The 17,985-nt window shown below is 42.3% G+C and overlaps 1 protein-coding gene across 2 annotated transcripts; it reads right to left on the bottom strand.

Moving 5' to 3' along the window:
- Positions 1 to 479: 479 nt before the first annotated feature.
- On the bottom strand, positions 480 to 9,234 carry c13h15orf39 (chromosome 13 C15orf39 homolog). 2 transcript variants are annotated; one of them, XM_072695556.1, is made up of 4 exons: positions 9,054 to 9,234; positions 3,295 to 6,325; positions 2,478 to 2,515; positions 480 to 562 (listed from the first exon to the last, which is right to left on the bottom strand). In XM_072695556.1, the coding sequence occupies exons 2-4, from the start codon at positions 6,311 to 6,313 to the stop codon at positions 557 to 559; spliced, it is 3,063 nt and encodes a 1,020-aa protein (XP_072551657.1). In that variant the 5' UTR covers positions 6,314 to 6,325; positions 9,054 to 9,234; the 3' UTR covers positions 480 to 556. The 2 variants fall into 2 exon arrangements, with proteins under 2 accessions (XP_072551657.1, XP_072551658.1); XM_072695557.1 differs by lacking the exons at positions 480 to 562; positions 2,478 to 2,515 and adding an exon at positions 2,663 to 3,166.
- Positions 9,235 to 17,985: the final 8,751 nt, after the last annotated feature.

The following is a 17,985-nucleotide window of genomic DNA, read 5'->3' on the forward strand; positions in this document are numbered from 1 at the left end:
CTCTGGTACTGTGATGCCTGGCCCTGGTGCCCGTTCTCGTGGTAAACTTTCCTCAGCTTCAGGATCATTCCCGAGCGGCTCTTAGAGAAGCTGCTGATCGTCCGATGTGACGACCAAGAGGCCCCCTCTGTCTCTACATCACTGCTCTCTGACGAAAGGTCATCTGAACTCAGCGGCCGTGCCCAGGAATGTTCGGGCTCTTGCCCCGTGTCCTCCTCCATTTGACCTGCCATGTCGCTGCCGTCTGCTGGGACGTTTTCCCAGGCCTCCCCCTCAAACAAGCCTTCAAAGCACCAGCCTGCAGATTCCTGGTCAGGCTCGTCCTCGGGCGAGGAACTGTTGTCTTCTAAAAACATCCTCTTGCAGGCACTCTTCACCCTGCCTTTGCTTTTTTTACGCTTCTTCAGACGAGAGGACTCTTTGATGTTCTCCAGGTGCTTCACAGTATCTGGTGTTTGCGGCCTCGGGGATGTGCAGCATACCTCCAGCTCATTCACAGAACTTTCAGCATCATCAGAGCATTCCACACATTCTGTCTTGATGTTGGAGTTCAGGTCTACTCCTGTAGGAAAAGGGTAGAAGATCATGGTTCAGAAGATCTCAAGACTTTTGAAAGCTAGAGGACGTTAATTTGTTGGACTGAACCGTTAGCCATTAACATCACTGATGGGAAAAAGTGAAAAGAGAAAGTGAAAAGCATTGATTAGCTTCATCTACAGTGGCATCTGCCAAGGACCGCACATGTATGGTGAGTTCTTGATGTATAGTTTTTATTAATTCAGCAAATAAATTGGAGATCCAAGAACTCCATTTTAAGGTGTAAAGAGAGGAGCTGGTGCTCGTCTTTGAGACAAGTCCCAGGAACATCTTAACAGCTTCCCTGAAATACGGTTTTCTCAAGGACAGTTGGGCAAGACCCTCCTACTTTTTAAACTTTTATTTTATATACATTCCAATCTGAGAGTTGGACTCAAGACCTTAACTCATGACCTCAAAATAACCTCAGTCATGAGAAACGTTTATTATTAGGAAAGTTTTTTTCCCCATACAAATGTATTTATTTATTTATTTACTGCAAGGTCATCAGTCATCTCTTAGTGCCTGTTCCCCTTAGACTCTGTGAGGCCATATTCACAGAGACCATTTTAAAAATAATCCCTTTTGCTGGGATTTGACACGTCAAGCGTAAATTATGTAAATTTTCCAGTTATTCTACTTTCCTCTTGTCACCATCACACAACTTGGATCAAAAGCCTTGGTGCCAAATACCATAAGACACCTTCAGAGGTGTTGTGGTGGCACAAGGGGACCTACTCAATATTTGGCTAATGTTATGGCTGATCGGTGTACATACACAGAAATGGAATGTTCTAGGGTTATGAAAAGACGCAGTAAATGATCAAAATTAATCAAAAAAAGTATTGGCTGAACCGGGAAATGCAAGGAAAGCCATTTACATGGAGAGATATGAAGAACTTATGAAGAAACTGAGGCACATCATGAAGCCTAAAACAATGAAATAGATCCTGATTAATGACAAGTTTACAGACAAAGGCAAGCAGGGCACCTGCAGACCCCTAAACAGCATCAATATAACAGTATCAATAGGAAATACTATCTGGCTGATATTAGCAAAAAATGCTCTCTTTTTTTTCAGATATAGATTCCATCCTTTAATAAATTTAGCCTGAAGCACAGTAAACACTGCATAGTCCTGGTCTTAGTCTCGAATCGGATTCAGCACTAGCGGTCTTGATTACAGCACTACTGCATTCGGAGTGGTCTGCATTCACATCATGGACTCATTTGAAGTAATGTGCCTTGATTAAAAATCATAATAATAATAATAAAACAACAACATTGCTCTATAAATGGATGTCGGGTCTGTCTGCTGCTGCTGCTGGTTTTGCTTGGACTGATCTCAACAGGAGACCATTTATTTATTTATTTATTTATTTATTTATTTATTTATTATGCTACATCAATTATTAAACAACTACTTTGGAAGCTGAAGAAACAAAAAAAAAAAAACGACAAGATATGAGAAGAGATTAACATGGGTGTCAAAGTCAACGTCAATGACAGACTTAACCCAGAGAATTTTCAGTTCATGTCACATTCAGAATGTGGTATCAGATCCAGGATGGTAACAGTGCAACAGCAATACCGTTGTGAAAAAGCGCACCTGCAGTGTTTATCACACCTGCAATGTTTATCAACTGCTGCTAAGAGTCTCCTAGCTGACTGGCCACATCCTTCCTTATTAGGACGTGAGTCGGAAACTGACAGACATCCTGATCACACTACACAAAGGAAAGCTATTTACCAGCAACAGTCTTCTCTGAGACTAAAATCTAAAGGATTCAGTGCTGAGCAGGCAGGGACAATACTGAGGTTACTAAGTAATGAAAAGCAGTAAAAAAAAAAGCTGGTGGTGGAAAAGCATGAAGGTGGCAACAGAGGAAAAAGGTCTGTACCTGAGCAACTGTTTGGACATCATCTGTAGAAGCTGAATCTGGAAAATGAATAAAAACAAAAAGGAAAAAAAGGGGTTCAAAACAAAATAGTGACAACTCAAGCATGGCTATAAAAGGAGTTGGGAATAAATTAATAAAAGTAAATTAAATAACATCCTTTAAGTTATTTATAGTGTAATAAAAATGAATTTCACAAATTAGGCATGGAATCTAGATGGGAGAGGATGTGACGTTTTATTTGTGGGTCTGGGGCTTTGGTAAAGTCCTTTCCTGTACCACTAAAGTGACACATGCAGCTAACTGGCCTCTGGTCATTGCATGGCCCATTCAGGAGTCATTAACAGCCCACATATTAGCACTGTATCCACAGAGCCTCCAGAAATAGTAATGGCTACAGTATCTAAATGTCTAGATGAATTCTGGGTCCTCTAAATACATCCTGGGGCAACTATTATGATGTTTCAGATATAAGCATATACTTAATTTTATAATTTGACCATAAACAGCCCAATCTAAGGGGTGTCTGGTTCTGAATCCCAGCCCTGGGCACTCCATGTGTAGTCATGTTTTGTTGTTATGCTTACTAAAAAGGTAATTATCTATCTATAATTACCTTTAATAGTTGAATGGAGAGCAAGAAAAGCATGTGCAGCACTTGCGGCCCCAGGGACAGGGTTAGTGAACCATTTCTATGATAGATACAACAGACACATCTGTCAACTTTCCCCTTTAGTCTCATTTAAGTGAATATAACGTTTCATTCATGAACTTCTTTAAAGTTTTTAAACCTGTCTAAGAACACTGATCCTCAACTCACCAAGGACACTGCAGGCACTGGTATAGTAGAGGAGGTTGACAACATCTGGATAGATATCTGGCAGGTGTTTGAGGGACAGTAGTCTTCGGAGTTTAGAAGAAAAGGCCCGTCTGTGGAGATGGGTCAAGTGTCTCTCCTCTGACAGCGTGGTAGGCCGCAGCTCAACTCGATGCTCCTGAAGTACCTGGTCAATGAATGTCCCTTGGATGTGAGGAAACAGGACCTCTTTCACCACCAGCATGGGGATGAACACTGCCCCTGCTCTGATCACATGAAGGAAGGGGCACTCGTGCTTTCTGACATAATGCTCAAGCTGGCAAAGAACCTTCTTGAGCGCAGTCACCATCTCCTCACCTCTCAGCCAAACTTCCCTAGCCTTGGATCCCAGGAGGCATGATACCTTCTGGGTTTTAACTGGAGGAGAAACAAGGTCCAAACTTGATAACCAGTCTCTCAGCTCACAATGTGAGGTTTGAGAGACACAGGACGATATGAGCGTGCAAAGTGACTGGTGGAGCTCCATAAACTGATGTCGGGCCTGTCTGCTGCTGCTCTTGCTTGAACAGGTCTCAACAGGAGACGGAGGAACCTCAGGGCTTGGAGGCACTGGACCTTTGAGGACTTCAGGCATAATGATACTATAGCTGGACAGCTTAAGGCAATGAGGAGGGATTTTACTGAGAGAAAAGGTGGCTTGCAGTGTCTGAGGTGGAATTGGGGGTTTAGGAGGCAAAATGGGTTTTGTGGGGCAGTTTTGAGTCTGTACAGTTTTCAATTTATACATTGTAATGGGCTCAGTCTTTAATTCACGGGAGGGTTCTGGTACTTCTGGGGTGACTGGCTGATATTCTGGCTCAAAGTCACTCTTCACAACAACAATGCGGTGTTCAGAGTCACATACTGCTGGTTTTATATCCGGTGGTTCCAAGTCTACTGGTTTTAAGTCTGCTGGTTCTGCATCAACTGGTTCTTCCTTGACTTCCCAATCATTGCTGTTATGGCTAATTGCAGGACTGGGGCAGTCATTCATTTCAAACTTACATGCAGTGTCATCTTTCTCTTTTTTGACCTCCACTATTTGTAAATCGTCTGAATCCGGACTGCTAGGTGGTGGCGTTTTGACTGCTTTCAGCTTAAGGTCATCTTGACCCATAGTTGTTTTTGCATTTGTGCTTTGTATTTCTGGTTCCTCTTTCAGCGGTTTTGAGTCAACCTGAAGTTTGGAACTACCCTGATCTTTTTCTGGAGAGAAAACGCCTGCTACTTGCAAGTAGGCTTTGTAAGGGGCCAGGCTAAAGACTTTGTTAATGACTGGCATAGGAGGGGAGGAGGGCGACTGAGCCCCTTCAGACTTCTGGTGGTCCGTCTTTTGAACTTTCTCTGAAGAATCGCAGCCATTATCATCACTTTCTTCTCTGTGTCTTTTAGGCATCAAAACACTGTTTGCTGGATTGTTTGAAATACATAAATCTGGATTTTTATTGGACACACCACCAGTGCATTGGGGCGAGGCTGTATAATTACGGCTACTGACAAAAGGAAAGACATCGGACCTCTGATCTGAAGAGCCAAGTGTGCAATTTTGAGCACCTATATTATTTGAAACATGTGCTTGGTGGAAAGTCCCAGAAATTCCAAACTGTCCATGAGGCTCCCGGTGGGAGTCTGCATTCTGCTCTCTCCGTATGGAAAAGTCCAGAGGTCGATCTACCTGGTGCATGACAGGAGGGGGGCATGGTCTCTCTGTTAACAGGTTAATTTGACTAGTATTTAAGTGCATTCTGAAACCAGGATAAGGAGGTAAATTCCTCATAGCTAGGTGGCTTGATGGGACAATAGAGTAAGGATGTGAGAGGTCACCATAATAAGACTGAGGAACCGAGCACTGGCCTGAGGTTTGCTTTTTATTTATATGATGAGGATCCTCTGGTCTGTAAATCTCTGTGCTGTTCTGTGAACAGTAAAGCGAAGAATTCTGAGGTATTTCTCCATACTTGGAAATGTGAGGACGATCTTGATAAACCTGTGAAGGTGTAGGTCCATAGTGCATTCTAGTCGGTGCTTTGTACAAAGAAGCCACGTCCTTATGCATCTGCGGGTGCATCTGGAAACGCTGGCACTGGTCTGCAGAAGCAGGGACAAAAGAGTGAGCTGGGTTATATATATAGCTGCTGTGGTTCAGCTCAGTAAAAGCAGACCTTCTAGGCCTGCTTGGGCTAAGAGCATGGTACCCCTGCGGGGTTACGTCTTTTAACGGTACCCTCTCTCCACAGTGCTCGAATGGCATCATTCTCTGCTGCATCATTGCTTCCTGCTCCATTTTTTGGAGATAAGCCCAGTGACCATAATGTGCTGCCCAGTCATCCTCAAACATTTGAGGGGGCACCCTTTGTAGCCCACGTTCCACAGCATAGTTCTGGCCAACTGTGCGCTTTAGGTCAGCGAAGCAGGGGCTGTGTCCATACACTGGTTTTGGAATTGCAAGTCCAACTGGGCTTTCACCCGACGATGGGGATAAGCTTGAGCACCCTGTAGGAAGCTTCCTAAAAGCAACAGGAGAGACTACTCCTGCAGTGCTGGGGCTGTGCTTGTTCCTGTTATAGTAGGCAAGCTTCTGCTTTGCTGACAGCTCCTCTGGTGATGTGGGGGAGCCACTTTCCACAGGGAATGCCACATTATCAGGCCGGTAAAAGACCTGATGTGTAATTGACCCTTCTGTGGCTGAAGAATGAACACCTGGGCTCTCACCACTTCTCACATACGTCCTAGAGGGGCTCCACACTGAGGGAAGATCTAAAGCCTCTTGTCCACTGAGAGAGCAAGATATGTAGGTCCGTCTGTAGGGTAAGGACTTGTCCTGGGAGAATTGAGGCAGGTTGTCTGCTTTGGGAAGCCCTGGAGGTACCATTGTCCCCACAGTACCCTCTAGCCTAGCTATCTTGCCTTGAGCTAGAGGATCCAGGAAATTTTGCCCCCGTTTGCTGTTCATCATATCCTGTATTTGAGATGATTTTGTCATGCCATAGGAGACCTATTGGGAGAAATAAAAAAAGATAATTCAAATACTTTATTTGAAAATCAAGAAGTTACAAAAACAGTTTTGCTTAAGATGGTTTCAAGCATTATAAAACCTTCAAAAACACAAAAAGTTAAAAAGGAAGTAAGCAGTATAAAAAAACCCCATGGAAACATGACTTTTAAAAAGGGGTAGTCCTAACTTTAAACAATTACAATGGCTAATACTAGGGAACAATCATTTGCATGCTCCATAGCTGCATATTAGATGCACTAACATGAATGCTTATGCACAATCCATTTTTTTTATCAGGATTAAACCAACTTCATTTATCTACTAGTGTCTGTGCGCATGGACTTCTTTTATCAAATGGTAAGCAAATGACCAAATGCAAATCACCGCAGCGACATCCACCATATTTCTACTGTACACGTACACCTTTTTGTCATTCTAAATATATGCAGACAGACAGTGAAACGATTCACTCACTTCAGCTAAGCTTAAGCTTCAACATACACCACGCAAAGCATGACAAGACAATACACAAGTCAAGAGATCCAAGATTGTCCTATATAAACACACACACACTGGACAGATGTTTAGATGTGATCAATATTCCAGAGTGATATTGTATTATGTATTTTAGATATATGCACAAGTTCTCTTATCTGTTTGCTATTCAGGTCTTCATTATGGTTCTTCATGAAAATATTTAGAAAATATACAGGCAAAGTAGTGATTGTCCCAACAGGCCTATAAAATGTAAGGGTTTGCTCGTATTTGTGATTAATCATCTACATTAGAAAACACTTTGCCACCCTGAAACACGACTGCCTTATTTTACTGCATTGTTAAGGGCATGATTAAGATGCAGGGTTAGCACACCTGTAAGGTCTCTAGCTGATAATAGATGTGTTCAGAAACACTTAAAATATAGTTATCAAACTAACAAGCAGGCATGAAGACAACAAGTCCTCAATAAAAAAAAAAAAACCTGTTGATGTAGAACCAGCAGACTTAAAACCAGCAGTATGTGACTCTGAACACCGCACTGTTGTTGTGAAGAGTGATTTTGAGCCAGAATATCAGCCAGTCACCCCAGAAGTACCAAAACCTTCCCGTGAATTGAAGACTGAGCCAATTACAATGGATAAATTGAAACTGTACAGACTCAAAACTGCCCCACAAAACTGTAGCGTTAGGACATTAGCACCTCTAGCCTCCATTAGCTGTTACTCATCATAAAGTACAGCTCTATAAACTTCAGAATTCCTCCTGCTACTTCTATCAGCGGTCACATCAATGAACACCAGTGACTCAGTTCACAGTCATGCCATTAACAGTGCCTCCACCATGTTTGACAGATGATGTGGGAAGCTTTGGATCCTGAACTCTTCCTTTCCTTCTCCATGCTCATGGAGATCTTCATGGAGGTCATCTGTCCAAAGCAGCTTGTTTCAGAACTGGGCAGAATTGTTTTAACTTCTTCCATCAGTCTTGCCTACCTTAATGAAAGGGTTTTTGATTTGACTAGATGCTGTAAAATGTTTTTTTTTTTTTCCTTCACCAAAGGAAGAATTCACCAAACTGATCATTTGCGCTCATATACATTTCTGTGTCTGATTAGCTGGTTTGGGGGTTGGGGTTGGGGTTGGGGCCTTGTAGTCGGCATATTGAGAGTTCCCCTGAACAGCTTGCTACCAAATGCAAATTTAGCACTTGGAATCAACCCCAGACCTTTTATCTCCTTAATTTACCATGAAATAACGAAAGAACAGGTCACACCCGGCCAGGAAACTGCTTATCAATAAACTTCCAAATTCCAAGCGAGCCGGTGATAATGGCTGTTCATTCCAATGTTTTTTTTGCTGAAGCTCTTCATACATACATACTGTGTCACTGTCCAAAATACTGTAGGATACAGTGTGTAGAGCACCCAACTGCTACAGTCAGATAGATCAATACAGCCAGTTTGACCGGTCTCCTCTGAGAGACCTCTAACGTTCAGGAGTCTGGGTCTAAGTGGAAAGACCGCACATGACTCCCACGACACCCATGAAGATATGTTTGGGGTTTTTTTCTTCTTCTTCTTCTTGTTGTTGCTGGAGGAGAGGGGAAAGTGCCAGTTAAGCTCATCTGCACCGCCAGCACAAATACAGGCTGCTTGGTCGCTCACAGTCTCGCGTGGTCGCTCATGCACAGTGCCCACGCGGAAAATAAGCCATAACAGAAACTGCTGTATCCATTTTGAACTTCGAGTCATTTAGGAAACTTCCGTCAGTATCTCTGCGAGAATCGACCCGTAAAAAACACAAAGGCAGCGATCATGTGTCAGTGGAGTCTGTCAAACTTGAGCACCCCCCCCCCCCCCCACCTCTCTCTCTCTCCTATACACGCCTGTATAGCCTAACGCTTCAAGTTTGAGAGACCATAAAGATGCGCCATCCCCTCCTCCTCCTCCTCCTCCTCCTTCTCCTCCGTCTTTTTCAGAGAAGCCCCTCACGCGACGAGAGCAGCGCAGAGCTTGTCCTCACGTGCTCTCTTGCACAAAAAAGGCCAGCTAGAAGCGTAGAAACGCAACACACACACACACACACACACACAATAACTTCTGCAAAATACCAACCAGACCTTGGACCCTAAAAAAAATCCCAAATAGTAAAGCCACCAGTAGCAGAAGTTACATAGCTACACCTTTTCCGTCACCGTGTTTACAAACAGCCCACCCAGCCACAGCACTCACCGCTGAGGGACTCCTGTTTGCTTAAAGCCGAGCTCAGTCAGGATATCCATCAGAGGACAAAAAAAAAACAAAGCGAGAGTCATCAGCCATCAAAATCACTCCCCAGCCACACCGAGTGCCCACCCGACATCCGAGATCTGAGGAGCTGAAGAGGAGGGAATCGTGCCCACATAGTTCCGGCTTATTTTCCTGAGGAGTTTGGAGGCGTCAGTCCAAAAGTATGTGAGCTGCCGCAACGGCTGGCCAATTAGAGCAAGACAAAAAAGAGGGAGGATCTCAAGATACTGGCGAAGCTGCGCGCGTGTGTGTGTGTTCGTGCGTGCGTGCGTGTGCGTGCGCGCGTGCGTGTGTGTGTGTCGGTCTGGGTAACCTTGGTTTCACACAGGCGTTACACAATACACACACACACGTGCAGTTTTGGCGACTGCATGCCCTTAGCCTTTCCTACAGCTACTGTTACCAAGACGAGCAGAAGAGCTACCCTACAGGAAACGAGCTGACCACTCAAACAGAGGTAAAGGTAGTGACAAAGAGAAGTCCTCCAGTTCCCTTCACACAGTGGGACTTTATCGGCCATCATCTGCCAGCGCCGAAGTGTGTTACACACAATAACACGTGCTTGCATGGGACGTAAAAACACTGATAAAGCTCAGCAGTGTGAGGCAATGCTAACGAAGTGCCTCCACCAGCACCTGAGGTGACATGGCCGGGCTGTTTTAATAAGATGCAGTGATAGAATGAAGTTAATAGTGGCCCCATTATCACATACTGAGGCCAAAATCATGTTATCTCATTAGCATAATATATTATTTTGTGGCCTGAATATGATCTCTGTATAAGCTAGTGTCGGCTCTTTTTCTCTATAAATTCCCCCAATCAGCTAATAAGCATTTAGAAATGGTGCATAAAAGAATCCAGCTCCGTAGTCAATAGAAAGGCAGAGTGCAACCTTTATTTCTGTATGAAGTATACAAAATAGGTGAAGACTAAGGCACTACATGTAATGCGTTAGCCTGAGACAGCCAGCACTCTCCCAAAGCAGTCTAAAAAAGTGTGGCTCCTCTTGGGCCTCATATACTGTCCTTGTCTAGCTGTGGCTACCCCCACGCATATTTTTTTTATCATAATATCTCACGATTGGGTCCGCTTATATTACTATGGGAAGCCCCTTACCCCTTAACCCTGTCACTTTTGTATTCGCTTATGTCCTTCGTTCTTACGACTTTATTTTTTAAGAGTGCTAACACCTGCAAGGCCATTTGTGCTGATGATCACACTACTGCAGAATTTTGGGTTTTTTCCAATCAGTTCACCTCTGATTCACCCCAAGTAGGCTCTGCCTAGCCCTTGAGTACTCTTGAGTACAGAAATGCTGACTGTCTCAGGCTTGGTCATTATAGCAGAATACACATATAAACATGTTTATGAGTACATAATGTATTCTTACACGCAAATAATCCATCACTAGCTAACTAAACAAATGAATTACCACAGAAATGCTCAGAAACCCAATAATGTAACTACAGACACTGTGGATATAACTGTAGTTGGGTTAGAGCAAAGCTGAGCACATAAACCCACCCCTGAAATGGATTTTTTTGCTACATACAATTTGTTAAACTCTGTTAAAGGGAAAATGTGTTGTAGCAACAAAACACAGACCCACCTATATTTTATATTTCCATGCTGTTTTGTCTTCTATAGCATTGCACAGTGCCCCCCCCACACACACACACCCCTACTACCTACTTCTGCTAATGTGCAACACTCCGCTTAATCATCAGTCCAGTTACAAATGGCAGCACAGGACCGTGTGAAACCCAGGTTATGATTAAGATAATGCTTAAAACCCAAAAAAAGTTCAAAACATGAATTTCATCCATTAAAAATCCCTCCAGTATCTAGGATATCACACAGCTCCACTACTAATAGTGGGAGTAGGCATGTATTGTGCAGCATCATTAAACAGACGTATTGAAGGGGTGGGGGGGGGAGAAGCCAATTGTTCTCTCTGGGACTCCTGGCCACAGATGGCTGTGGCATCACCGGGGATCAAACTGGTGATCTCTCGATAATAAGGCCAATGCTTAGATGGCTGTGACACTCGAAAGCCCAACATTAAGAATACAAATTGGCCATATTTAATGGGGGAAAAAAATTCAGCAATCAACTAACGATAGATCCCACTGACATTTAGCTTCACATGGTCTTTCAGAGTTTTTACTAGGTTGGGTAATAACCTTTATGGGCAGCGATATACCGGCTGAGGAGAATGTATTAATGTTTAACATCGGCAGAAGTCATTGCCAATGCCCAGCCACAAGCTGCGTGTCCCGCTATCTCACAATGAGACCAGCCCTGAGAGGGTTAAAACTAGCCCATGCCTCTTCCAAGACAAGACATTGCTGCCAATGCAGCATTGTTAGACAGCTCAGCACTCTCAAGAAGAACAGTTAAAAACCTATAGTAGTAAGAGTCCACTTGTCTTGCTGACAGACCGACTGATAGATATAGGCTTAAGATTCTCATACGAGTGTAAATGCTTCCAGGTTTGTATTAGAATTCAGAGACGATGAGGACTAAATTAAGATCAATGGTCAGTGACGTTAGTGACATACCATTGATCTTAATTTAGTGAAACTGTGAGCAAATGAGCTTCACATTTATAGTAGAAATCTGTGCAAGGGCTTGGACAAAAAGCAGATGGCACTGACAGGTTAGACATTCCAGCTGCCTTTTGTTTATCAGACACTGTCATCCTGCTTTGGTTAATGGTTGACCATAACTGGTGGACAGGGCCAGAACTAGGTCATTTATTAGCAGAGTCTGGAGCAATGCAGTTATTCCCAGCCCTTACATGGAGCTTGTCTCAATGGTTTTGCCGACCTGAACACATAGATCCTCGGTCAGGAGATTGAGCATTGTTGTTTGGCTGTAATACACACATAATTAGAGGTTTATTGGTGTGCACTCTCTCCATGCATATGGTTTATTAGTTAATGTCATCTTATTTTATCACTGTTAACTCCAGCTTATTAAAAGACGGCAGCAGCAGCCACAGCAACAAAATAAACTCGTCATTTGAAGGCTTGCTTGTGTTTGCCTACTTCGGCAGTTGAAGATTAAAACAGGCAGTTATATGTGTGCACAAAATGTATTAAGTCAACAAAAGGTTAAAACCACCCATGTCATGTCCTGTTTACGTGTTTTTGCCCCCCATGTTATCAGTAACGGATGTTATTAATGCTGTATTCAATACTCAGCGAAAAAGAATAAGAGCAGGTTAGTGTTATGTTTGGATTTCTGAAAGTCATTGCATCATGCTGGTGGAAGTGCATCTGTTAGAAGTACCTAATTGCCCATCCTTTGAGATTACCACTGCAGAGTCTAGACAAGCTGGTGGCCTCCTCAAGACCCCCACTGACGGCCCTCCGGGGTTTGGGTCTTTGCTCAGAAGCTCAGTTTTGGAAAAGCATGTCCCGGCGGACTACCACACTGCTCCTTATTTTGTGTGTTGCCATGGCATCAGAACATTACAGCCAATCAACACATGCTGACAGGAGATCCTCAAACACAAAAAAACAACCCACAATAAAACCATGCCATTTTAAGGATCATCTCCCATAAGGAACAATAAAGAAGTGCACTGAAGAGCTCCACTCTAAGTAGAAATACTGTTCCATAGCTGTATGTAACCCCCCCACATTTAATTGGCCTTGTTAACAACCACATGGCTACGATATCCAAATATGATGATATGATAATCAGGTCCTTAAGTATTCGGACAGTCACAATTGTTAACAATTGTGTACACCACAACACATTATGTGAAATGAAGCACTGTGATAAAAGTGTAGACCTTCAGTTTTAATTCAATGGGTTTTTATAAGGTCCTTCATTCATTTTCACAGACTCAGAAGTAGCTGGTCTGTACCCTTGCTATTTCATGACAAATTAGGTTTCTTAAAATTTGTCTCTCTCTTAAAATTCGGAACATTCTTGAAAAGAAGGATGGCACTGGCAAGCTCACCAACACCAAAAAACCTAGAAGAACATGGAAGACAGTTCAAGTAGATTGCATAATTCTTTCTTCGGTAAAAAAGCCCTTCACAACGTCTAGTTACGACAACAACACTCTTGAGGAGATAGGCGTATTGTTGTCTACACTAAAGAAATGACTTGAGTAAATACAGAGGCTTTACTTCAAGAGTTAAACTAGAGGTATCCAGCTTGAGTGCTTGAGTGCTAGAGACTTTGAGCAGAGATTAGAGATTCTTTGGTCCAAGAATACCGTGAGTATTGAGCTATAGGTACTGCTCAGATTCAGTCAAATGCTGCAGAGCTTATTGGAATGGCACTTCACAGTACAGATGGTTAATGACCCAAAACACACAGTGAAAGCAACCCAAGAGCTTCTTAAGGCAAGCAAATGCAAGGTTCTGAAATGGGTTCTGTGTGAGTCAGTCAAAATGACAAGAATTGGGTCACTGTCCAAATACTTATGGATCTGACTGTACGAGTAGTGAGCAGTGATCATCAGAAGGTTGTAAATCTGCTAAGCTTGCTTGTATTCACAAAAGGTGTTTACATTTGAGGTCTTTGGAATGTTACGACCCATTATAAAACTACAGCTAGCAGTCATTAACACTGAGGAAGGTATCTCTCTTATCTGTACCCTTACCCCCTGCCAAGCCCAGAGTTCAGAGTGTGGTGGGGAAACACATTTTGGAACAACCATCTTGGGAGGATTAACAGTGATTTTGGGTATCACAGCACATTTCTCCATGTTTTCATCATGTACAGACTTGTTGTGAAGCATATAACACACACTAAATTACATGGTGACAAATGATCTCTATACCACAGTGTTCTCTGACACCAGGTTGTTCCCCTCCCCAAAAGGAGGGGGTTATACTCATAAACTATTGTTCCTGGGTGACTCACCTTATCACCTTGGGTGTACCTTTCCACAATGCCTGTCAAGATGCTTTGATCTCATGGGCTAGCAGGTTTGATTTAAACTGCAAATGGTCTTTTATAGTTGAATTACAATTAATCACAAATTCTGTAATTATTTATTATTAATTCTTGGCTGAATAATACATTTAATGGCTCTACACTGTTCAGTACCAGTGTAAACCATCATTGGGACTAAAAAGTAAAACCCTATGTTTACGGCCCTTTTTCTTTTGAGAGTCTTATTCTATCCTCCACTTATGACAAATGGTGCTCTAAAATGCAGCTTGCATAGTTTAGACTTTCAGGAGACTCAAGATCTTCTTGACAGACAAATCATCCAAAAAGGGGAAGTATGGTGAAAAAAAAGGAAAACACACATCACCATTTTAGCTAAGCTGTGTACACTCCAACATAGCAGCACTAAGTAACTTCTATTTGACTAATATGTCCCCTATGAATTCAAGTCATATATAAAAGTGAGAAACTAGACTGACTGTTTGTATATTACCTAAACATTCAGCAGAAGCAGGAACTCAACTGAATACTTTTAGTGAGATCTGCATAATTTAGTTCAGTTGCAGAACTTAACTCACAGCAGCCATAGAGTACACTGGAACTAGCTCTTACACCCAACATCCGAGAGACTAGGCGGTTAACCACAGAGTGAAAGAAAGATGCACACACAAGAAAAGGCAGTCCAGGGGGGAAAGGCAACACGAAAGGGGTCAGAAAACAAGTACAACAGCGTGCAAACACAATATGGCAGGAGATAATGTGAGTGATGTTTTAGTTAACAATGCTACAGTGACCAACAACCACTTGTCAAGCAAATACAGTTGTGGTCAATAGTTTACATTCGCTTATCATGGACGTTAATCTCATGTCAATATTGGGCTTCCAATGAGTTCTTCTCCAAAAAGTGTACAAACTTTTTAATAGAAATAATGTTAGTGCACAAGTTTAATAGACACACTGCACACCTAATATTTAGTTAGATGTCCCTTAGCAAGTTCTTCTTCGTCTGGTCACTTTTTCTGGCCATCAACAAGCTACTGACAGAATTGGGGTTCTGTTAAATTTGTTGTCTACATGTGCCCAACTGCGTGCCGATGTGTTGAGGTTATGCAATAAAACATTCTGAGGTAGTCCTCCTTCTTCATTATTCGTTCCACTTATGCAATGTACCAGTTCCAAAACAGCAAAACAGCACCAGAATATGTTGCTAACACCACCGTGCTTAACAGCTTGTACAGTGTTCAAGGGGTTGAATGCCTTATCTTTACTCCTCCAATATGTATGTTTAAAATACACATAAAATGTATAAAAGCTTTTTTTCTAAGTGTATGAGCAAACATGCCTTAGGATGAGACAGCTAGAATCACCCAGTTTTGAGGATGGCAGAATATTAAAAAAAGGCCATCAAAGAAGTTTTGGATATAAGCAGAGTTAGTTAGCAAGGATACAGCCTAAAAGGACCCTTTTATTCTGAGATAAGCAGAACTTAAATAACCACAACTAAAAAAAAAAAAAAAATATGCGTAGGGGTAGCTGTTGTCCTAGTGTCCAGATAAGGACTCTATATAAGCCACAGGTAGCATCAGACCTGTTCAGACTGCATTGGGGACTACAATTCACACTACAGTAGTGCGAAAACTTTATTTCTTAAGAGTTTTATTGAGTGATTGGGTGGTTTAGATTAAACTATTCCCACAAGGCTCTTTCTTTGTCCATGTGGTCAGCTGCAAACTTCAATTGAGCTTGAAGGTGTAGTTTTTTTGGAGAATTCTTTATTCAAGGGCAAACTCTCTGGTTTGGCTGTAGACAGTGACACTGGTCCTCCAGCAGCTTCCAGTTCATAGCAGGCCTGTGACTTAGTGGTTCTTGCACTGTTCCTGACCACCTGAACCACTTTTCTTGGGTCTTCTTCCAGACGTTGGAAAAGTGCCTACACCTCCCAATAACTTGTACTGACATTTGCAGCAACTCATGTTTGAACTGACCTTGAACTGATCTTGGAATCTGCAGTTGTTTAGAAATGGCTCCAACAGACATTCCTGACTAGTGCAAATCTTGGACTTTTTTCATTGTACTGTTTGTTGGTCAGTTCAATGAGTGTTGTCAAACAAACCCTTTTATGTGGGCACAGAGCTAGCCAGGTGACCAGCTATAGGCAATCATGACCTCTCACAGGACATTAAAAAAGGCCTTGGCAAATTAAAGGACATTCTGGAACTTTCAGCAATAATAATGTAAGTGAGTGTATGTATACTTTTGACCCATGTTGATTTCAAGCCCCATCTTCCAACGAATGGAACTTGTACATGTACTTGTACCTTATTCTCGTACACCGTCTTTAGTTGTAACAATGAAATATTTTATTTCAATCAAAAGAACAGTGTGGAGAGAGTCTGCCAATTCTGAGTGCCCCTCGGTCTCTCTCTCCCCGACTTAGGAATACCTTGAGTTTTTATACCCTACTTCACGTCATATTCTGTTGGATTGTTGCCATATATGGAATGTTTGCATTTCATCCATAAGGAACAGTCATTAGTCCCCACCATTACATATGTGGTCCACTGCCACATCTGGACCGCGTTTAAATCAATGTCATGTTCACCCAAAGGGATGTCCAAATCTAAACAGCATCTTATGTTTGTTCAATTCATGTATATTTGGTCAAGAAACAGGGCCCCCTTTCTTTTCTACATCTACCCTGTGTGGCTTACCATATCACTCCTGAACTCCATACCATTCCTTCAGGCCTATGAACATCTGCATAGCCAATGAATATACTACAGTGTTTTGTAAAAGATTAGACTGGTTGAGGAAAAACTTTTATTTACTATTATTGTGATGTAACAAAAAGCAACAACATAGGTCAAATATTGAGCTCAATTGATATGATATCAGAATTAGAATATCTGTGTGAACTGAAACAGTTAATGCAGTTTTTGAGGAGACAGGAAGAGGGAAGCACAGATAAAGTAATACTTATGTAATACGTAGTAAATGGAATATAAAGAAATGATCACTATAGGGAGACGTGTATCAATGTGAAAGTTTCATGAACTCTGTAGACTATGCCTTAGTTAATATCTTTGGACCGTAACCTGAAATAAAGAATGGAACCAGCTTTTCTCTTTTTTACTGAGCATTGGGGATGTTTTTTTTTTATTTGGGCCCAGCAATCTATAGAGCTTACCCACGACAATAATGTAATATTAGAACATTAGTCATTTTTAGAATTTAATAAGCGGTCCAGCGGACAAATGTGCTGCCACTATGACCTGAGGATAGCTGGTTTGAATATGTGGTCACTCTGTCTGCCATCAGCAGCCGGAGCCTAAGAGAGCACAATTGACCTTGCTTTCTCCGGGTGGCTAGGAGTCTGCCACTATGACCCAAGGATCGCTGGTTAGAATCCTGGGTTACGCTGCCTACCTTAACCACAAAGCCTGAGAGAGCACAATTGCCCTTTCTTCTTCCAGGTGGATAGATAGTGCAACCCACCCAGAGAAAGCAAGGCCAATTGTGCAACACCCCCAACCTTCCCTACAACCCTTCAGTGTAATGTTGGGCGTCTGCTAGCCCATGTATAAGAATTGGGTACCTGGTGCTTTTTCTGAGCATGTCGGAAGAATCAACGACTCATTTCTCAGAATAACAATTCATGCTTCCTCGTTCTTTTCTCCTGATGCACTCACTTTACTGAAGTGTTTTTTTATGCTGCAGGTGTGTCTCCAACATACTTAATGAAGGTGAACTGCTGAATGAAGGTGGGGTGCAGATTGCACTGGCTGCAGTAGAAAGAACAGTATTTCTGGATGAAAACAAATTAGTAATGGCAATTGGATCTGATAGGAAGAAAAATGAGTGTGACTGAAAAATCATTTGATTTATCATAGAGCTGCACAATATATTGTTCAGCATTGTCATCGCAATGTGCACTTGCACAATAGTCACATTGCAGGAT

This window comes from Salminus brasiliensis, chromosome 13 (assembly GCF_030463535.1).
Source record: "Salminus brasiliensis chromosome 13, fSalBra1.hap2, whole genome shotgun sequence".
Classification (NCBI taxonomy): Eukaryota; Metazoa; Chordata; class Actinopteri; order Characiformes; family Bryconidae; genus Salminus; species Salminus brasiliensis.